This window comes from Lytechinus variegatus, chromosome 15, assembly GCF_018143015.1.
Source record: "Lytechinus variegatus isolate NC3 chromosome 15, Lvar_3.0, whole genome shotgun sequence".
Taxonomy (NCBI): domain Eukaryota; kingdom Metazoa; phylum Echinodermata; class Echinoidea; order Temnopleuroida; family Toxopneustidae; genus Lytechinus; species Lytechinus variegatus.
The window spans coordinates 2,733,543-2,757,500 of record NC_054754.1 but is presented as its reverse complement, the minus strand read 5'-3'; the positions used below and the strand labels follow the sequence as shown (position 1 = coordinate 2,757,500).

General features: G+C 36.0%; 2 protein-coding genes and 1 pseudogene across 2 annotated transcripts in view; 1 reads left to right on the top strand and 2 right to left on the bottom strand.

The window, feature by feature from the left end:
* The window catches only part of LOC121429301, a 2,114-nt gene extending 1,938 nt beyond the window's left edge, over window positions 1-176 (bottom strand). Inside the window, exon 1 of the mRNA XM_041626304.1 lies at window positions 1-176. This exon is cut by the window's left edge and continues 1,938 nt beyond it. The gene's annotated coding sequence lies outside the window, so the exon portion shown is untranslated.
* A 128-nt stretch (window positions 177-304) lies between these two features.
* On the bottom strand, window positions 305-13,904 carry LOC121429303 (monocarboxylate transporter 9-like). Its single transcript, XM_041626305.1, has 5 exons — window positions 13,397-13,904; window positions 5,718-5,957; window positions 4,703-4,843; window positions 2,277-3,395; window positions 305-688 (listed from the first exon to the last, which is right to left on the bottom strand). The coding sequence occupies exons 1-5, from the start codon at window positions 13,404-13,406 to the stop codon at window positions 558-560; spliced, it is 1,641 nt and encodes a 546-aa protein (XP_041482239.1). The 5' UTR covers window positions 13,407-13,904; the 3' UTR covers window positions 305-557.
* A 2,887-nt stretch (window positions 13,905-16,791) lies between these two features.
* Window positions 16,792-19,684, top strand: LOC121428965 (annotated as a pseudogene).
* Window positions 19,685-23,958: the final 4,274 nt, after the last annotated feature.

The window sequence follows — 23,958 nt, the reverse complement described above, 5'->3', positions numbered from 1 at the left end:
AAGTACAAAGTACAAACAACCGTCATACCAAGGAAGTTCAAAGGGCATGAATTATGTAGGACTATAAAGGGACTTCCCTGAGGATGTCTGTTTGACTTTACTACTAAGAAAACACAAATTAAATATCGCCCGCAGTTCAGAAGGTCTGTTGATTATTCCGAAGTTTCTTTACTCCTAAACATAACAAACGTATATACCGAGATGTCCGTTAGTCTGAAACTGAAAAAAAATATCAGTTTATCCGAAAACGAAAAAGCATTCGTTAATCCGAGCATTCGTGACATCATCTGAAATTTTTTTATTTTATGACCTACTATGGACATTAGGTAGGTTATATTCAGTGAATATAATCCTAACCCATTCTACTAGAATGCATCTGATTCTCAAAAAAATGTTATCTCCCCATCCATCAATATCGCAGTTCAAAGTTTATATGATTTCGGGTTTTTAGTGTTTAAAAGTAAAGTATGGTGTATCACATCGGATTGGACTTATGTGCGCATCTCAGTTCAGAAAGCCTTGTTGAGAAGATCCGGACGATGTGCATTCCATGCATATCAGTCAGTTGTTCTTTTGTAAAATCTTGGCCAGACAACAGGGAAGATGATAAGAATCGCAGCAAACACATCCAGTGCCCCCATGATGCAAAATGCGATATTATACGACTGAAAGCGGTCAAAGATGGATCCTGAAACGAAATATGAACCACGAACATTATTTTATACGAACGTTGTATAACATATATTTCATGACTACCTTAATCACGATTAGTTCATGATTGCTCATAACTGTTAACTGTTACTTCTCTATGTTAATCCTTTTGGAAAGCATACAATTATGGTCGTACGCATTAATGTAAAATGCTTAAAACATATTTGAAAGCGAGGTGCCAAATACGTAGAATACATCACTTGGCCATTCAGTTTAATTTTCGAAAATAAAGTTGAGATCGAAATATTTGGTATAAGCTATATGAATTCTCGTTGCAAAGATAACAAAATATTGAAAGGGGAATCCAGCCTTGGCCGTAAAATGTTGTGATGGGAAGGAAAAACATAAATTAAACAGAATGGTGAAAGTTTGAAAGATATTGGACAAGCAATACGAAAGTTATAGCTGCTTTAAAATTGAGATCACTAATACTATGTAGATTTCAAATTGGCATCTGGGTAAGTAAATTATGACAAGGGGCAAGGACAACTTTCCCATAGGCCATGTACTTTATTATCAGGGATTTGTGGTTTTCTCCTAAGTACCCATTCCCCTGGGGCAGTAATCTAAATATAACACATGTAGTATACTGTTTTATGTCCTCATGAAAGAAAAATATAATTTGAAATAAAACTTTTGGGAAAAATTACATTTTAGCCATAATATGTATTGGAGTAAATGGAAGAGTAGTCCTTGCCTTACATCACTATGACATCCCATATGCGGCCAATTTGAAATCTCCATGGGTATAGTGATTACCAATATTTACAACTTTTAAATATTCATACCTTTCTTTTTGTTTGTCCAATTATTGTTCAAACTTTCACCTATCAACTTGTCTGATTTTTCTTTTCCTAATAAAAACAAGTTTTTATTTGGGTTGGATTCCCCTTTAAAGCAGGAATGTACAGCCTTGCTCCCATTACTGGCTCCGTAATGCCATGCATATTTCTATTTGATTTGATTTATTCATTTGATTCTGGTAAACATCAATTTTTGTTCTGATCCTCAAGAAAAGGGACATAATCTAATAAATAGCATAAAAATAAATTATCCAAAGTTTGAACATTGAATCTTATGTACTTTATTGTTGAAGGATACTTTTTACTCTCTCTCTTATGCCACGGTCACTCTGGCGAAACCGATTCCAGATCGAATAAAGCTGTTACATTATTTCCAGTATCATACCATCGATCGATTTGGAGCCGATGGTGTGACTGCACAATAAGTATCATTAAATTATAAACCAAAAGTTATTCAACAATAAATAGGGAATTTTCGAGACGCAGAACGCTTTCAAAGAACATAGAAAATGCATTGTCAAAAGCCCTTCATTACAAAGGGCAGGAAAGAGGTCTTTGTCGAAAATTAGCGAGTCACACTCTGGGCAAACGACATATTTGTAGCTCCGAAACTTAGGACGGAACTGATTTTTCGGTTCACCCATTTTCTACAAAGACCTCCCAGCTGTTCATTGTCATTTGACTAACATTATCAATACATTTACCGTGTTCTTTAATTCCATCTGCGTCGTGGTATGAAAACTCTAGAATTCCTGTACAAACCTACAACGAAACCAAGGAATGGGAAGGACGAGCCACTGCACACATAGAGTATCCCAAGCCCTGTTTTGAAGCGTTTCTCTCCTACAGCATTCATCACAAGAGTAAATTGTGCAGGAATTTTGAAACCGATCGAAAATCCAAACACTAGAGAGAGAATCAGCAGGAACCAAAAGGAATCAGCCACATAGTTCACGAAGAATGCAATTGCTGAAACGATATTCGCAAACATGTACCAAACTTCGATTCGTGCGACGTTTCTTGAGGTGATGAAGCCACAAGAGAATCGACCGAAAAAGTTGGCAACTCCACCTGCGATTGAGAGTTGGACAGCCCTCAGGTCAGTTAGGCCTTTGGCTTGACCGTTGGGGATGGTGAACAGAAGCCAGGTACCGTAGGTAAGAGCAAAAATGTAGACTTGAACACAAACTGTGATCATGAGGGGATGCTTTTTGAAGAACCTTACGGGGGACGAGAGAGTGTGAAAAGAACATTTCTTGTTATTTTCACGGTCATTAACGACCTCGTCCACGTTCAGACTAGGCGTAGAAGCTTTTTTATTCTCATCTTCCAAAGGGGATTTCGACTTTGTCTTTGTTCTTACTGTAGAAATATCATTGGCAAGTGTCGGTGGCTGGTGGCTATCACAATTACCAAGCTCCCCATGATCTATTTTGATTTTATCATCGGTTGACTTCGAAGGAAGTCCTGTTTTTATTTGTGGAGTAGAGTTTGAACTGCGGACCCTATCATCCGACCAGCCATGCATCGAGGCTTCGCTCTCAGTAGTTTTCTCACCAACGGAATCCATTTCAAAGTTGACATTTCTATGAGCAAAGTCTTCGGCATCGCGATGAGTGAGATCGTCTTGTCTCGGGTGTTTTCGGTCGGTTGTTTGTAGTAACGAGCCGATGAGAATAAAATGAGTGGTAAACGCACCAAGAATTAGGAGACCGCCCCTCCATCCGTATGAATAGGTTACGGCATCAAAAATCAACGGCATTAACATGACACCGACGCTTGAACCTGATGAAAAGATACCCGTTGCAATCTCGAAATGATCAGGAAAATAGTCAGGGACACAGGAGTGAGACGGCAGAATGATGAACATGTAACCTAAACCTGCACATTGGATTGAGACAAACAGAAGCAATAATCAAACAATAATACAAATACAGGTTGCCGGGTAAAGATGTTTATACCGTGATTTTCTTTTTCTTATTAGACACAATGGCCCGTATTCTAAACTCGGGTTTAAGCTAAACCCTGGGGTCAAAGTTGTGGTTTAACTATAGAAAGCCAATCAGGGCACAAATCCATAACAATACACAATCAATTTATTAACTCATATGAGGCCGATGTTGTCCATACTTGTCTGGGAATGATAACTGGAGTATTTTCTTTATTATGAAAGCAAATTGAAACAAAAATAGTAAACATACGAAATATACAATATAGACAGAATTTCTGAATTTTTGCCCCCCCCCCCATAATTTAAGCAGAGAGCTAGACCGTGGTGTAAATTAAACCTGACTTCAGAATACGGGCCAATTCAGCAAATTGTATACCTCGATCAGAGACGTACGCAATGAGCAGAAAAATTTGATGGGCCAGATACTTCGGATGGAGAAAAGGTCTATAAAAGGTGCTATCGAGTAAATCTAGCCAGCAAAATTTGAAAGAAAAAAAAATTGATATTTAAATAGAGTTTGACATGATATTCAGATAATACTATAGTATTTCAATCTTTATCTTTCCATTTTTTTTCCTTTTCTCCTTTTTTATGGTCGTGAATCTTTTGAGGCATGTCTCCAAGCCCCCCCTCCCCCTCTACACCATGCAGAGGTACAACTATTTGTAAACGAAATGGCCAGCAGAGTACCACCAATTGCGATTGATTCTAAATAAAAAAATAGAGTTGCTCAACATAATGATTGGTCCTTGGCATAGGTAAACTGCCGATTCGTCCATTGCCAACTCGTCCACTCATCCCTTGGTCTACCTTCATTTAGTCTAATGCCATTCCGTCCAACATTTTGTCTAACAACCATTTCGTCGAATAATCACTTTGTCTAATCACTAGTTCGTCTATGACCATTTCGTCTAATAGCCACTTGGTCTAATACCCAAATTCATTCTTTTCGCCCATTTAACACTTAGTACAATTAGACCAAATGTTATGTGAACTAAATGGCTATTGGACCAACTGCTTATTAGACGAAATGGTGAGTGGACGAAATGGCATTAAGACCGTGTGGATAGTGGACGAATTGATGATAGAACAAATGATAGTAGACGAGTTGGTAATGAGACGAATTAGCATAAAACCAGTTGGAAATCAACATTGGCCTATTTAAATAGGCCTGCAGCTGTTTAGTCCCACCCCCCCCCCTTCGCATAGCTATTGAATCACTTCACTAGAGACTCACCAAATGCAATTAAAGATGCAGTGATCTGCGATGCTGTTGTGGTAAATGAGGCAGCGATCAGTCCCGCTGATGACAGTATACCACCAACTATCATGAGTTGCCGAACGGAGAAATGGCGTAGCAGAAGTATGTTGATTAATCCTGTGATCAAGATCAATTTCAGTCAATTAAATGGTTAAAGGTATTTCTGTTACCTGTTGTTAGGAGGATTGTTTAAGGCCTACCCATTGACAGTTAGCCAAAGGACAGATATCGTTTGTTCCTGACCCGGACATCCCTGTCAATGAGGATTGTAATTGTAATGGGAATGATCCCTTCCTAGTCCTGTTATTAAATGCTAACATTATTTTAGAAAGATAATCATGTTTTGAATACAGTTCAATAAAAATGTTGACGTAAAAAGAACGTGTTCCTGCCGTTCGCATCAAAGTCATGTCCAGGAATAGACTAACAGCAGAACGTCCCTCCCAGATAAGTAGAAGTGTGTTTTACGAGGCATATGTCGCCTACCTTTTCGGTATAAACTTCTAGCTCTACACACAAACGTGAATTATGTTTGATTTCTTAATTTTTGGCATATCCAGCCCCCTAGCACTTTTCCAAGAGTTCTGCGACCCCTTTGAAGCTCTACTCCTCTTTAACATGAACACACACACACTCTCCCTTACAATATAGACTGCTAGCTCTTTCTATCTTCTTCTCGCCTCTCCCCATGCATTTCTTTTAAAAATTGAAAGATCATTAAATGAAATGAATGACTCGGCCTAATAGAACCGAACCACCCTCCTTCAGTTCACGAGGCTTATGCCCGGACAAAATAATGTATCCCCTCACGCACATCCCACAGCACACACTCACCCAAATATCCCCAATCCCTATAGCTCCCCTCCCTTTTTACACTATCCCCACCTCCCTTTTACTCACAAGTGATTATAAATTCGTGTTATCTATCATGTTAAGCCAATGCAATGCTTTTAATTGACATGGTTATTACTAAGAACTATAATTGCCTTACCCAGAAAATATGGTAGGCCCGTGATGAGTCCGTATATTGCCCCCATGTAAGAAGTACTGACATCAAACTGAAATGTGAAGTCATCAAGGAAGAGGGAAAGTGTCCTGACTGATCCTACTTCTAGGAAGGTCACCATGAACAGACCTGCTAAGATCAACCATCGCTTGAATCCTCTTGATGGTCGACACCATCGACGACGGTGGGAGCCATCCTCAGCTTGGCTTGGTGGATCGACCACTACTGGCAAAAGAAATAATTTTAATAAATCTACAACGCATTAATCTGTTGTTGTGTGATTTTTTTCAGTGCGTGTGCGTTTGTGTGTGGGAGGGGGAGGGGGTGTAGGCCTAATACATCCAATAGTGCGGAGCGGGTAAGGACACGTGACCCAATTCAGGGGGCGCGAAACTGAGACAAGGAAAAAAAAAGAAAGAGGGAAGAAGAGAAGGCCGGGAAAAAGTTTCTTTATGATGGATGACCAACCTAAAGAACCACACGTTACTAAAATATTGAAAAGGGGCACGATTTCAGCATTAACTATCTGCCTCAAAATAATCGATGGATGTGGATATCAAGTTCAAAAAATTGCATCGGGCATCGATTTCCTCGATAGGCCTGCTCATGGGCGGAAATCCCAGGGGGACAGGGGGGCGTGTCCCCTCTACTCAAAATAGTATCAAATGCCCCCCTACTATTTGTAGTCTTTTATGATGGTAAAAAAAAAGATACATCAATCAAACATGTATTTTACCTTAAATTTTTTACATTTAAATTTTTTTTTTTTGCTTGTCAAATTTTCTAGCCCCTTGTCCCCCCTCCCTTTTGGGAGAGATTTCCGCCCCTGGGCCTGCTGCGTGTGGTCGAATTTTTATTTTCCACCCGCCCCCCCTTCCGGTCATTTGCTGGACTCTATTTCGAATCTGCTAAAAATTCAAAAGATCACAGTGCCTGCATCTAAAATAAAGATAAATAGCCGCGGCATGGCGCAAAAATGGAGGGTTGGGGCTGTGAAGGAAGACCCAAATATGACAACATTTTTCTCTCTCATTTTGCATAACGGATCTCCACAGGAAGGGAGCGGTACACTCGATCTATATGCACGTAAGCGCATGCATGAAGGGCCAAATAATGAACGATGTGCGAGAAGAGCCAATGGATATACCGCACCGAGGCCACAGGACCGAGTGCGGTATATCCATTTGGCGAGTCCAGCACATAGTTCATTTTGGTCCTCCATGCACAAGAATGCATGCATTGTTTGTTTTACACAACTTCCTCCCTCTCACCCCTGTTATACTGAGTTGCCCCGAATGCTATATTTGATCTAAATTCTAACGTTAGATAATTCTAGATATTTTCAGACCTCGCACTATCCTGCACTCTGACGTAAAAATGCATTCGGTATGACGTCAGAGTGCAGAATAGTACATTTGGTATAACGTCAGAGAGCAGGATAGTGCATTTTGGATGCCATAGTGAAATTTGCTGAATATCATGTGTTCCGATTCGGACCAATCAGATTACAGAACATTCTTGGGAGTTGTATAATGATCCTATGACCGGGGTAACAATAATTGCAATGTGTGAAGCGCTTAGAAAATTAAAACATAACTAGCATTATATAGTATACAAATAATGCACGTAAGCGCGTGCATGCGGGGCTAAATAATGAACGATATGCGAGGAGAGCCAATGGACATATCGCACCGAGGTCCGCAGGACCGATCGAGTGCGGTATATCCATTTTGCGAGTCGAGCACAGAGTTCATTATTTAGGTCCTCTATGCACAAGAATGCGTGCATTGTTAGTTTTATGCAACCCCCTCCTCTATCTTGTTACTGAGTTGCCCCGAATGCTATTATTCAATTTAAATTTTAGATAATTCTAGAATCTAGATCATTCCAGACCTCGTACTATCCTGCACTCTGAAGTCAGAGTACAGGATAGTACTTTTGGTATGATGTCAAAGTGCAGGATAGTGCATTTTGGATGCAATAGTGCAATTCGCTGAATATCATGTGTTCAGGTTTGGACCATTCAGATTACAGAACATTCTTTAGTATCCCGATATTAGTAACCATCTGGAATAAAATTATTGGAAATGGTTTTTCAACCGATTTGAGTAGGTATGGGTGTCAACATTTACCAAAAAAAAGTTAGGTGGAATACGGGGTGGGGAAAGTGATTTTTTTCAAGGTCAAAGGTCAATGACCTTTTCATATATCCTGTATAATGGTATATCTGAGATGAAAAGGCGCAGGTTGGCGATCATGGTGTCAAAATGCACAGATTCTTACAAGAAGATCAAATAAAATAAAATCAAGTACATAGAATTCCCATTCACCCATAAAATTTAAGGTCAAAGGTCAATGGCCTTTTATACATTATATACCATAATATATAATGATTTATTATCTGAGATGAAAAGGTGCAGGTTGGTGATCATGGTGTCAAAGTACACAGATTCTTACAGGAAGATTAAATAAGATAAGAATTAAGCAGCGTGAATGCCTATTCACCCATAAATTCAAGGTCAAAGCCTTTCAAAGGTCAATGACCTTTTTTTTACATTCTATACCATACTGTATAACGGTACCTCTGAGATGAAAAGGCGCAGGTTGGTGATCTTGGTGTCAAAACGCACAGATTATTAAAAGAAGGTCAAATGAAATGAAATAAAATCAAGAACATGGAATGGATATTCACCCATATAATTTAAGGTCAAAGGTCAATGACGTTTTATACATTATATGCCATAATATATGATTTATCTGAGATGAAAAGGTGCAGGTTGGTGATCATGGTGTCAAAATACACAGATTCTTACAGGAAGATTAAATAAAATAAGAATTAAGCAGCTTGAATGCCTATTCACCCATAAATTCAAGGTCAAAGCCTTTCAAAGGTCAATGACCTTTTTTTACATTATATATCATACGGTATAATGGTATCTTTGAGATGAAAAGGCGCAGGTTGGTGATTTTGCTGTCAAAATGCATAGGTTCGTACAGGAAGATCAAATAAAATAAAAATAATCACCTAGAATTCATATGAATCCATAATTCAACGTCAAAGGTCAATTACCTTTTTTTTTTACATATGTATCATATAATATCTCTGAGATAAAACGCTGCATGTTGGTGATCTTGGTGTCAAAAAGCAATTTTTGCAAGAAGATAAAAAGGCACAAAAGAATCATAAAGGATAATCATTCACCTTTGAAATCCAAATTCATAGGTCAAAAGTTAATATCTATATATATCCTTGCATGACCCCTGACCCCCCCCCCCCCCCATAAAAGAGAAAGTTATCCCTTATTTTATTAAATGTAAAAAAAAGATGGGTATTTGTAATGAAAACCTTGATGTAAAATAATTTCATTTGAAATAAGGATAAAGACCAGGAAAATGTATTTAGGGGTTAGAGGTCAATTTACTATTTCAATAATGTCAGGGGAATTAAGTAATAGGTCGATAACTTGATTGTGGCATGTAGGTATAGTGATTCTGATGGGATAAAGAAATTGAAAACGACTGGCCTGCATGGAAAATGAACACAAAATTAATAGTTGAATCCTTGATCAATTCTGCTTTCAAAATACAAGTTCGAGGTGAAATTAAGATCAAATAACACCTTTTAATATACAGTGCGTATCAAAAAAAAGTTTACACTTTGAAAAAACCCTGTAAGATTACACATGTTTAATATCCTAAAAATTTGTACACATTTTAACATTGGTACAGATCCATTTAAGCAAATGACGATATAACTGTCGAAAAATATTTCCGCTTGAATGAGCACCACTTACTTTTGAAAAGTTAGTGAAAAATGATTTGCGCAGAACTTTGAAATAGTTATGGGAATAGAAGTAGACCTTAATCATGAAGAACACGTTGAATTTAGCTAGTAAAATTGATTTGAAGATATCTTTTACCTTTTTCTACTTGTTTCCTTGCCCAAAACACTTTGAAGATTGCATTTCGCCCCATCCCACTCCCCCACACACTGAGGCCATCGTGACAATATTTGCTTTACACTGAGCTGTGATTTACATAAAATGGCTTAGGCTTGATTTTCATTTTGTTAATCATTTTCAAGCTTAAGAAAAGTGTGGAGAAACAAGTATTAAATGAAAAATGAAATGTAAACCCACTTTAAATGATAAAAACTTAGTGAAAAATGCTGGAGATGTCTGAAATAAACTTTTGTTCAGATTCAGTTATGTCCTCAGATCCAGCTGGCACAAAAAGGGTAAATGTTGTGCGTACTAAGAGTTGAAATTTCAATTTGGGTGGCAAAATTGTTACAAAATGCTTGAATGTATCCGTTTTATTTCAATTGACTAAAAGTGCAAGGGAAATGTATGAGAAATGTTTTGCAGGGTAAGTCTGATTTGGACCTTTCCCCTTGACACTGCGTGGAAACAAGCATTTCTGCGCAAAATTTCTGCGAGCTTTACAAAAATGGACAATACTCACTCAAGTGTAACGTTCTGTCAAAACTTTTACTTTCATTGGATAGATGAGACCCAACCCCAAGATTATATATGAAAAAATTACCCACATGTTGTATATTTTTTAATTCCCAGGGCTTTTTCAAAGTGTAAACTTTTTTTTGATACGCACTGTATATTGTAATGCATTGCCAAAAGTGAAAAAAGTCATTTATATAATTTGAAAATGGTGAAGTTGTCTGAAGTAGCAGCATTTAGATGTACAATTTATAAATCTAAATCAAGGTACTCATTTCTTTTTCTCTGTAGCAATAGGTCACTAACCTCAAATGCTACAATGATACTATAAACTACAACTTAATCTTTAAATGGATAGGCCTAACTCTCAGTCAGAGTAAGCATCATTCGAGTAATTTTCAAATAGCCAGGGACAGTGATGAAGACTTAAAATAAGGCATTCATTAGATCTGCAGCTTTTGTCAAAGAAAATGATGTTAAATGTCCCAACTTCAGCAAAGACTAATTAAACTCTGGAAAGCCTTCTGACATCTTCAGGTACTTTGATCTGGCCCATTCCACGAAAACCTTACGTTCTGTCAAGGGTTATCAAACAAGGATCTATATTTATTACTGATATGTTGCACAGCTTGATTCTCAAGAACTGGAAGTGGTGCTGTAGGAGTTTTGTTAGTTAGGTCGATGTGTACTTGTGAGCTACTATCTCCTTTTGAATTTCATTATTATATGCCTAATTTGTGCATTAATAACAATCAGTTGTTCTGAACCAAATATATGATCCCTTTACAAACTGATACCTAGCATAAATAGCATCATGGATGATTTAAGGTTGAATCAGATATGAAGTTTTTGTCCGGCAGCATTAGCATCTCAAGAGATTTCGGCAACTCGTAATGAGAGGTAATTAAAGTAATAAGGGAATATGATCTTTGCTGAAGTTGAGATACATGTACGTAATGTCATACACTTAATGCCATTTAATATGACAGAAGCTGCAGCTCTAATGATGGCCGTCTTTTCATCATCATCCCTCTGCTATTTGGAAATGCTCTCAGTTGATGCTAGCTGTGACATGATAATTGGACCTATCCTATCCATTTTCAGAAGATTAAGCTAGTAGTTTATAGTATTTATTATAGCATTGAGGTAGGTGACCTGTCACTGGAAAGAAAAAGACATGGCATAATTATTGATCAAGGATTCAACTTTTAATTTTGTGCTCAAACAGTTTTAGTTGTTTTGCACCAGAATCACTATAACTCCATGCCACAATCAAGTTATCAACTTTGTTTTAAACCTAATTTTCACTGATGATTTGGAAAGAGTTCATTGGCCTATACCCATAAATACAGTCACCATGACCTTCATTATTTCAGAGTGAAATTATGAAACTTCCATGTTTTCATTACAAATTAGCCATTTTTCTTTACATTATTCACAAATAAAATATGAACATAAAGGAAAATTTTCTGGTTATTTTTATGTCATGTATATATATATATTGCCTCTGAACTTGCATTTCAAGGGTGAAAGTTAGTCTTTATGCATATTTTTGTCTTGTTTGAGCTTGTTGTACAAATCTGTGCATTTTAGCATCAAGATCATCACCTGCGGTGTTTTATCTCAGAGCCGTGGTGTAGTGGTTCTGACTCTCGCCTTGTAAACAGAGGGTCGTGTGTTCGAAACCCACCGCGGTCTAGCGTCCTTTGGCAAGGCGTTAATCCACACTTTGCCACTCTCGACCCAGGTGCTAAATGGGTACCCGGTAGGATGCGAAAGATATTGTATGTTTGATTTTGCCAGCGCCATAATGTGGCTGCGATGAATGCAAGGAATGCTCCCCAGGGAGTGGAAATTGTGCACTTTTCGTGCTTGATTGAAATGAATCCAATGACCGGGGTAATAATATGCTGTAACGCGCTTTGGGCCATTCTGGGAAAAGCGCTTTATAAAAATTGGCTATTATTATTGTTATTATTATTATCATATAACGTTAAAAAGGTCATTGACCTTTGACCTTGAATTCTATGGGTGAATGTGCATTCTCAATGCTTAATTTTATTTAATTTAATCTTCCTGTAAGAATCTGTGTATTTTGACACCAAGACCACCAACCTGCGCCGTTTTATCTTAGAGATACCATTATATATTGTGGCATATAATGTATAAAAGGTCATTGACCTTTTACCTTAAATTCTATGGGTGAATATCCATTCCATGTTCTTGATTTTATTTCATTTGACCTTCTTTTAATAATCTGTGCGTTTTGACACCAAGATCACCACCCTGCGCCTTTTCATCTCAGAGGTACCGTTATACAGTATGGTATATAATGTAAAAAGGCCATTGACCTTTGAAAGGCTTTGACCTTGAATTTATGGGTGAATATGCACTCAAGGTGCTTAATTCTTATTTTATTTAATCTTCCTTTAAGAATCTGTGTATTTTGACACCTTGACCACCAACCTGTGCCTTTTCATCTCAGATATACCATTATATATTATGGTATATAATGTGTAACAGGTCAATGACCTTTGAACTTAAATTTTATGGGTGAATGTGCATTCTATATACTTGATTTTATTTCATTTGATCTTCTTGCAAGAAACTGTGCGTTTTGACACCAAGATCACCAACCTGTGCCTTTTTATCTCAGATAAATCATTATATATTATGGTATATAATGTATAATAGGGCATTGACCTTTGAAAGGCTTTGACCTTGAATTTTAAGGGTGAATGTGCATTATAGGTATTTAATTTTATTTTATTTGATCTTCTTGTAAGAATCTGTACATTTTGACACCATGATCGCCAACCTGAGCCTTTTCATCTCAGAGATACCATTATACAGTATATATGAAAAGGTCATTGACCTTTGACCTTGAAAAAATCACTTTCCCCACCCCGTATTCCACCTAACTTTTTTTGGTAAAATGTTGACACCCATACCTACTCAAATCAGTTGAAAACCCATTTCCAATAATTTTATTCCAGATTGGCTCTTTTGGGGTCTAATTTAGTGAAGTATACTGCGTATCAGAAAAAACACACATGTTACTTATGATTTTTTTTTCCTTCGAGATAAGGCCAAGTAAAAAAAGAAAGTAGTTGATCGTCCGGGTTTTTTGAAAGTGGTGATGAGGGAGGTCCTTACTGTTTTCTGTTTTTAATTAATTAATTATCAGCCACAAACTGCAGTACTTACCGGTACTCATGCTTTTAACGTGTAGATATCAAGCCAACAAAGCTGTCATCATTCACTGGTCCTTGAAATGAGGCATACTTGATGACACTTGATGACTTTTTTGCGTTATTGTAACAAATGGAGTATTTTTGCATCTTGTATTTCTCAAAGAAAGGAAAAATAAGGAATGGCAGACAAATCCCGATGAAAACATTCTATACAATGAAGACAAATATTTATAAGAACAGTCAATAAACTGTAAAGTTCATACAGGTATCAGCCACAAACTGCAGTCAGTTAACATAGTTAAGAAATATTTTAAGGATTATACTTACCGGTACTCATGCTTTTAACGTGTAGATATCAAGCCAACAAAGCTGTCATCATTCACTGGTCCTTGAAATGAGGCATACTTGATGACATTTTTGTAAAGATGGCATTTTATCCAGCATTCACATGTTACGATTATTTTTATATCCAAACACTGACACAATTACCTTGTACTGCCAGTGTTACTGCACTATATATATCTGTATCACCGATATTACGCTCCGAAGCTGAATTAGTACAATATGGTTCAATGGACTTGCTCAACAATGGACAATTTGTTTGAACTTTTGACAGAAATGTCTCTATGTCAATTGTATTTTTGTTGATCAAAAGCATGGCATAATATTTTTCAGAACTTTTATCTACAAGCGCGTCGTTCAATCGAAAAAGAAATATGATTTTGAGACAGATGTAGGCCTACATTACGTGTTTTGCACATCGTTCCGAACGATTGATCAAATCTGCACGGTAATATCATTTCTTTAGCAAGAAATAAATACTGAAACAAGTTGACGACCTGTTCGCTTGAGACTTAGTTTGAGATATGATTTCCATTTGAAAAGACATCGGATGTGACAATTGTGTTTTTACAAGATTTCAAGGTTTCTCTACTTTCTGAAACATTTAATTTCTTTAATGCAATATGTTATATTGAAAGAATTATAATCATAACGAATAAATATATGGCTTTGGGGTGATAAAATATAGGCATACGTTTCAAATAAAAAAGGGGAAACGGCTTAAGGGTCGGATCATTAGAAAGATAACTATTTCTTTTCTGAATGAGTATTTGCTATCTAATATGCACACTGTTTTCTATTTACCTATTCGTGTGTGATTTAATTGTCATATAGTTTCAGTTTGCCATGCAAAAATTATATATATATATATATATATATATATATATATAAATGTGTAAAGTTATACATGTACAACAGCTTTGGCAACTCTTTTTATTTAAATATTGTAAAGAAATGGATGAAGAGAACAATGGTAGGCGTTGCTTAAATCAACGTTCCCCAGAGCTATACATATATATTCATATATATATTTATGAAGTGCGTCATTATAGGGAAGTTCACCTTGACGAAAAGTTTGTTGTAAAAATACCAGACAAAATAATAAAGGAGACTTGGTGAATGTTTGAGAAAACAAAGATTAAGAAAGTTAATAGGATTTAAAGTTTTTAATTTTTGACGTCATATACGAGTAGATACGATTAGCAGCCATATTCATCTATCATGTATATAATGCACAAATTTTAATTATAGAGGCTCCTGGTGACTAAAAAATATTCTTCCCTCAGGAGTGGGGGTTAAATTTACGATACGTGGGAAGCTTCTCACATTCGACATCACAAATGAAAACAAAAATCTAATAGCTTTTTTAATCTTGGACGGATTTTCTCAAAAACCTTCACCAATATTTTTAATGATATTTTTAATATAAACTTTTTGTCACGGTGAACATCCCATTTAAGTGTTATTAGAAGCACACTAGTATTGTTTAAATGGGTTTTCCCCACATACAAAACAATGTATTAGATTGAAGGTCACGAAAGAAAAAAAGTACATTCTGAAATGATCAGGCTATCTCTTTTCACAAAACGAAAATTCAAGTCTCATGATTGATATGATGCATTTGCATGGCATTGACGATGGCTGGAGAAGTGTGCGTGATATTTAGTGGAATAGTGACTGACATGACCGCAATTGGGGATGTTTTAATGGGGGGGGGGGGGTAAGAGGGGCTACGTGACTTTTACCCCCCCCCCTCCTTGAATTATTTGGTTATTTAATAGTTGAAAGACACTGACATCCTATTTTTCTTGATGAATCTTTTATTCTTTCTCCCTTTTTTGTGCTCACTACCAGAAAAACCATAAGGATCGTTCCTACCCCAATCACGCCGCAACACCTGGGTCCCGTCTTACAAAGAGTTAAGATTGATCCAGTGATTCCCAGCTCTATGAAAATCCGTCAATGTCATAAATTTTCCTACAGAAATTTCGTTATCGAAGGAAAGCACACTTATTTTAAATAAAAACAATAAATAAACATCATAGAAAATATTTTGAACAACTACAATAGATGTTGATGTTACTGGCTTTCCATAGTTGTGGTTGATAAGATAAATCGCGACTCTATGTAAGACGGGGCCTTGTTATTTGTATAATGTTTACATAACTCACATAGAGTAATCGTACCGTACTTGAACCAAGTATCTCAGTTTGTTTCCTCCGCATATTTTCTCAAAATATCACATAATGAAACATGGTTGAGTGGGCACACTTTATAGTCATGATTCGTATCAAGTTCGCGTAGACAGAGGTCAAATATGTTTAGTCTTCATACAAGCCTAAATCCATGGAAATGTCACTACGGTAATCTTGTTATATATTGGGGCTTATTATCATATCAGATACAGGCCTACTGTTAACTACAATCAAAACATCCTCTAAAAGTCAAAGAATTGTCATGTGAATTTGCTCATTTCTGCCTGCATATCAATGGCTTTTTAAGATTTTTTTTATTTTTATACATTACCATAAGAATTACCATGGCTCAACATGCCCCATGTTGGCTGGCTCAAATCATGGACCTATTAGCAAATTACCCCAGTCCGAACTTATTGCGATATTTTCACATCCACACATTTCTTATGCATCCATCATGTAAAAGACTACGACAAGAATGAAGATCCATACCTGGACTAACAATATTATTCTTATTTCTTTACTATATTTAAATACGTGGGTGAGTAAAAAGCACTTATCTATTTCACACCATTTTTTACTTTTTTTGCTGAAATTTGTATTCTTCCCCCTAAAAAGTACTTTTTGTTTCAAAGTTGAAAACAATGTGGTGGGATAAGGGTTATGTAATGGGTCATCAATGCATGAAACCACCAGTGTCTGACTCCTTCATTTCTTTGAAAGGAAAACATTGATCATATAAAGTAGTTAATTTGTTCATAAAAATTATGATATCTGCAACTGAAATCCCATTGTATTCGTCGATCCTACTGTGATTGCATTACTACAAACCAGACATTTAGAAATAGGATACTTTCCTTTTAATATATATATGTCGCTGGAAGTGCTGAAGGATATCCTTCGTGGAGTCGACGGTTCGACGATTAAAGGACTCGCCATAGTGGTGTACAATTCGAAAACTATGGGGGTATTCCTAGAGATATGTTTGATCCTTTGGACAACCATACCTTACAAAAACTGGAATTAATCGGTGTCTTTTCCTCATTGAATCTACGTCCTTCTATATTCTCTAGTTTGAAAAGGATTTCAAGTTTTTACATCAACGGTAATGTGATTGAAAAGATCGAACCAGATTTCTTCTTTGGTATGGAGCAATTAAATGAATTGAAGTTGATTACAAACGAAATAAAATACATTAACCCGAATGGCTCCACATGGGAAAATGAATTAATTGAGGAGTTGCACTTAACCTATAGTGATATATTTGAAATTCCAAATTTCACATTCAAAGGACTGCGAAATTTGAAGTATTTGGAACTGGATTACAACAAAAATCTCAACGCAATTGCAGTGGACTCCTTCTCTGGATTAGATAACCTTATATCGCTGTCTTTTCAATGGAGGCCCCAAGCTTAAAGAGAAATGCCAGTAGTTGCAGTAAACACTGATTTCATGAGAAAGTCTGTAAATCCAGGCTTAATTGTCAGTATATCATCGAGGATCTAGATCTGGTACAGTTACATAAACTGAACTTTGTGGAATCTTGAAATCTACGCTGAAAAATGTTCACACTGAAAATCACCAACGCAGATAGGAACACGTGGGACAGTGTATTATTATTGCTGGAATAAAGACCCGACGGAAGTGACCGAATCCGCGCTTGTTTTGCTTATTTCTTAGAAATTGCACAATTTCTTCAAGAATCCTTTGGCACATATTTTTTATTCATATAAACAGACACTTGGGCGGTCATTATATTAGTTTCTGTAAAAAGTCATTTTGAGATCGTTACCAATACTGGAATTTATCTTTAAAAGGACTCTTCATGAGAGGCATGCATGGCATGGATCGCAATCAGTTTGATAAATTGAAATCCGGCAAATTCTATGCGCCTTCTCTGATAAAGTTTAACATGATTGATTCGTTAATTCAATTATTTGTGAGGGATCCGGATAGAAATGTCTCTCTATTTGATACTAATTTGCTCGAACTCAATGCTCTGGACCTCAGTAAAAACGGTATAGGCATATCACGTACTATTGGAGACTCGCAAAAGCTGATATTTCGAAATCTCTTCCATCTCGAAACTCTCACCCTTAAACAATGTGAAATATCAGTCATTCATTCTTTAGCCTTCATAGGACGAAATCTCTAAAGGAACTGAATCTGAACGGAAATAAAATCAAGCGGCTTGGTTACGATTCAATGAAGGACTTTTACACTTTGCAAATGCTATAGATCTCACCGGAAATGAACTGGAATGGCTTGACAAGGATGTTTTTACCAATAATCGAAATATTTCAATCGTGTCGAATAACAAATTAACGGGATTAGACCAAAAGAGTTTTCAACCTATCAAGCATTCTCTTAAATCTATCGACATTTCAAATAACCCAATCACATGTGACTGTGATCTAAGTTGGTTTATTGACTGGATCCAGAGTCAACTTGAACTTTTTCAAGAAGATTCTACTAATGGTGAAGCTTCTTGTAATAAGAAATCCTTAGGATCATTCAAGGACAAGCCCATCCAAGAATTTGTCCCTTAGGGGCTTTGTGACCCCAACGTCACTAATATCAGCGTCAGTTCTATCACTGTTGTGAGTGTGGTGGTTACCATTATGCTTGTTTATAACTATCGATGGCAGTTGAGACACAGATTCTTTCTTCTTAAACTGGCCGTCGTTGGATTTGTCGAGGTAAGAGATGCCCGGGACCAGAACGATTTCGAGTTCGACTTGAACGTCATCTCCTCCGATGATGACGAAGAATGGGTTCGCGAACATCTGCGGTAGTCATCGAAGAACGGCTTCCACAATTCCAGAGGAACGTCTTTGGCGATGAGGACCTCATCCCAGGAATGCACTACTTGGAGGCGGTAGATTACACAGTGAGCCGAAGTTACAAGACGGTCGTACTACTCAGCAGAGCCGCTGTCCGCGACCGGTGGTTCATGCTCAAGTTTCGCACGGCCCGTGACCACGTGAATGATACGCAGACTGAGTTTGTCCCCCGGGGGGAGGGCCACTTACATTGACGAGTGGATACCATGCGCGACCAAAAAAACACGTAAAAAGGATGTCCTTTTCACGATAGGGCACGTTACGTACGTAACGTGATAAGGGTGTCAAAAACACAAAAATAATGAAAAAAGGGTATCTATTTTGATAGGAAAATTACGTGTTTAGGGTCGAATTTGCGGAGATGATAAAACAAAATTAAAATGTTTTATAAAGGATGTCCTTTTTGCCCCAACACTTCGTGTTTAGAGTCCGAATTGCGCGAGGTGTAGAAGGCGGGGTCGTACTAAACCAAATAAGGTAAACCCGACGACCGAAGGACCCGTAACAATAAAACATTCCTGTACTTGTTTAGGGGTCATTTCCAGGGAATATTTGCCAAGAGTATCGTTTTGTTTCCAATACTTGTTAAGGGTAGGGTTTCACACGCCAATACTTGTTAAGGGGTGCATTTTCAGAATATGGAAATTACGTGTTTAGGGTGCTTTTCGAGACCCCATGGTCGCGCATGGTATCCACTCGTGAATGGAAGTGGCCCCCCCCCCCCCCGGGGTTTGTCCTCATTATTTTCCTGGAAGTGATCCCGAAGACGAGCTACCGTTTCTCGCAAGGTTGTGTCTCAGTGATGGCAGACCTTACATGCATTGGCCTGGTGACGCCAGGGGACAGGAGTATTTCTTAGATGAATTGGTCGTAGAGTTAACTAAAAATCTGAGGACGAATGATTTAATTCCAAATGAATGAGGCAGCCCCAGTGGAGGGGGAGGGGCTACTAAAAAGAATACAGTGTATCCTATAGTGTGTCCCGCAGTGTGATCACACACAAACCGCCACAGTTCAATTTCAGTATATTATTGATAGTGTGAATCACATTACAGAGTCTACACATTGTGAACACTCACAATGTCGAGGTGTCCATATCCACACTATCGACACTATCCACATCTCCACATACATGTAGGCCTGCATCATGTGTGTATTTCCAATTCTTCCAATTCTCAACTCGTCTACTATCATTTGGTCTATCATCAGTTCGTCTACTCACCACATGGTCTACTTTCATTCAGTCTAATGCTATTCCGTGTAATATCCAGTTGGTACAATAGCCATTTAGTCCATATACCATTTGGTCTAATTAAAATAAAGTGTTAATTGCGCAAAATGAATGAAAATAAAATGGGTATTAGACCAACTGGTTAATAGACGAAATGGTAATAGACGAAATGGTGATTCGACGAAGCGATGAACCTATTGTTAAAAAGTTAGAAAATGATACTGCAATAATTATGTATAAAGTTATGACAAAACAAGTGCCTCCGTACATCAGTGAAAAGTTTAAATTTCGAACAACTATTTACAACACGAGACAAAGTAACATGTGTGTTGATGTACCTCGCACCAAAACTGAATCTGGTAAACGTAGGTTTTTGTATAGAGGTGCTCAGATATGGAATTCACTTACTGAGGATACTCAGAAGTCTTCAAGTATTGGTATTTTCAAGTCTAAATTAGCTAATTAGTAATATAGAATATGTTTTTGAACTGAATCATGCCAAAGAAAGTTTATGAAACTGTTTAAATAAAAATATGGTGGATTTTGTTGCAGTAAAGTCATTTGAATGGCCTTTCAGATAACATTAAACATTCTTGTAATCAGATGAAAACAACAACTATGTATTGTGAGAACGGGATGGAATATGTGCACTAACTTTTTACAATTTACTATTCATTAAAAATATGTAATATCTATTCAGATAATATTATATTATTCCTCTCATATACATTTTCACCAGTCAAACCGTTTGTTTTTGTTATTTTATAAAAATTTATTTTATTCTGTTTTACATTACTTTCTATTTATTCGTATCGTATTATATTAGATTTTTCATCTCATATATACGTTCATCAGTCAAACCGTCTGTTTTTGTTATTTTTGATAAGAATTCTTTTATTTTGTTTTACATTACTTGCAATTTTGTGTTATTATATTATTTTTGAGTTTTTCATACATTTTAGTCTGTATTATACCTCCTCTATTTTATTAATAATTTAATAAGTTTGTGCATCTCAATTTACTGCAATAATTCTCCTTTTGTTCTATTTTTATAACTTACATGTTATCATGGTATTAGGCATATTTAAGTAAGCCTTATATATTTATTTCATTCATGACATAAATTATAGTTATGTGCTTTTTATTTATTTATATTTCCTTAGATAATCTTAAATACGTACAATTTTGTAGCTTAGCGTTTTAAGCAAACGAAAAAAGACCCGTATATAGTGCATTATACTGCACGCAAGTATATTCAGTTATTTTGGGTTCGTGGTAAGATTGTGATATTGTAGAAGAGGGTGTCATATCTGCGCACCTAAAACTAGACTGAAGATTAAACACTAATTTCACATGTTCACATTTCGCAAAAGCTTTATTTGGTATTATCTCTTATATATATATATATATGTATATATATATATATATATATATTCAGTGGAGTCACTGTAAAGAAAATCTGTAAAAATCTTAAACAACACAATATGAGGGTAAAAATATATAATTTTTCTAAAAAGAAAAATCTGTCGGGCCGTATTTTTGTCCTTTGTGAGATTTTTTTTGGTAAAATAACCATTGCTGGTCTTCTTTATTCATCAATTCACAGTGCTAACATTTAATTGCCTCCATTTCTGGAGGGAAATACATGGTTTTCTGGATTTCACACTTTCTTCTATCTGTAAACGATATCTTAATAGGTAAAACAAAATATTACACAGTCTTTGAATCGTTATTTTCCCTTTAGATTCTTTTCCAGCGAAACATGTATAAATGGTATATAAAGCATAATTCAAAATTATATCTACATTATTTTTTTCTTTTGATCCAAATGAAATTCCTGATAATACATGACATGGCTTGAAATGAAAATTTGGCAAAATATATTTTTGTACTTTTTTCCAAAATATTATCATTATGTTGCAAGAGAAAAACATATGACTGCAATCACCTTTTTGATCACAGTAAAAACATTGGTCGTTTTCTTTTAATTTCCATTTAAAAAGGTTAGCTGGTGTTGCCAAAATATTATGCATGAACTTAAAATTAAAATTGACCAACACATTGTCCTTAACAAAGTTTAACTTAAATAATCAAACATCTATCTAAACTGGTAAACAGTCAAATACTAAGGTATTACACCTAATTCCTCTGCTCTAGATTCTTCGGTTTTTACTTGGATCAATTCATGATATATTTTCCTGTCAATTTACTTAATGAAATAATACTATCAACCAATATAGTGTCATTATATACATTAACATTGGCTCTAAATGCAGAATACTTCTTCTGTAATAAACTTGCATTAGAAGAAAAAGACATGTTGCCACATAACTGAATAGCTTGTCGTATACGAGCATACTGAGTGTACCACCTTCCATCCTTAACTACTATTTTAGCGCTAATCTTATCCATATGTATATATAGAAAACCTTTATCATCCATTAAATCCCCTACAAACAAAATATCAGAGTTTATCCAATTCATGTAAAATAAAATTTCCCCTTTGTATAAGATATCTTTATTTAGCCAAATCATTTGTTTGTGATAATCATGTTGTATATCTGCTTGGATAATTCTTGAATAGTTATACCCTTTTGATAAGAAAAACGTTGATAATATCAAGTTATAATAAAAATAAGGCATCCTTTGCGGGTCGTCCTTTCCATAAGAAATAAAATAATAATTTATCGAGCTCCTTCACTATTTCTTTAGGACAAGAAAGAACTTGTGTTGTATAAATTATTTTCGACATAATCAACGATTTTAATATTAAAATCTTCCCTCTTAACGTAAGGTTTCTCTGTTTCCATATTTGTAACAACTATTTAATTTTTGTTATTCTTTGTTCAGACCAATTCATTTCTAAACTTAAATGCTTCTTTTGCAAAAATAAATACCAAGAGACTTAACATAAACGTTCTCCCATAATATATTTCCAATATCATTTGTCGGATTGTTGTTTCCCAGCCAAATATTTAGTTTTTTTCATTTGAATGAATTCCATAATATTTTCTAAAGTTTCTAATGATATTAATAGCTGTTTTGCCTGATATAAATGTCCTAACAAATAATTTCATATCATCTGCTAACTGCATTATCTTAAAAGTGTTCTTATTTTCATGTTTGTAACAAATACTCAACCTATGATATAATTATTTTGTCTTATCTGATTTGAAAGGGTTTCAATGCAAAGTATAAATATTAATGCCGATAAGGGACAGCCCTGTCTTATAGGTGCCAGGTAAAAATGGCAGAGGTGAAAATGGCAGAGGTAAAAATGGCAGAGGTAATAATGGCAGAGGTAATAATGGCAGAGGTAAAAAAGGCAGAGGTAAAAATGGCAGAGGTAAAAATGGCAGAGGTAATAATGGCTGAGGTAAAAATGGCAGAGGTAAGAATAGCAGAGACAAAAAGAGCAGAGACATAAATGACAAGAGTAAAAAAAAAATGGAAGATGTGATAATAGCAGAGGTAAAAGTGGCCGAGGTACACTATTGGAAAAAACAGTAGATTCTACAGAAGAAAAATTAAAAAATCAGGTTTTACAGAAAAAAAAATAAATTTTGAAGATTATAATAACAGGAGGATTTTCCATAATTTTTCTACAATTTTACAGAACAGATATGTTTTAAAAAAGGGGAAAACAGTTTTATTACAATAAATTTATATGGGTACATGCACAAAATACCAATTTTCTGTAAGTTTATACAAATGCATGCATGTAGGATTACACAGTGCAATAAGGTGTTCTCCAGACTCTGTTGCAGCAATTTTTTTTTATTTTTCAGTATAAATTTTCTAACAGTGTAAAAAAATGGCGGAGTTGAAAATGGCAAAGGTAAAGATGGCATAAGCAAAAATGAAAGAGATATGGGGTGCTGGTTTGTTAAAAAGCCGAGAAGAAAAAAGTTTTCACTCTAAAATCAAAGGGGATTTGGTTAAGGGGGAAAATGACCCAAAAGAT

Coding starts and splice junctions, on each gene's coding strand:
- LOC121429303 (XM_041626305.1), bottom strand. Junction 4,844..5,717: donor GGGCCTACCATATTTTCTGG/GTAAGGCAATTA, acceptor TCTTGATCACAG/GATTAATCAACATACTTCTG. Junction 3,396..4,702: donor TGCATCTTTAATTGCATTTG/GTGAGTCTCTAG, acceptor TCCAATGTGCAG/GTTTAGGTTACATGTTCATC.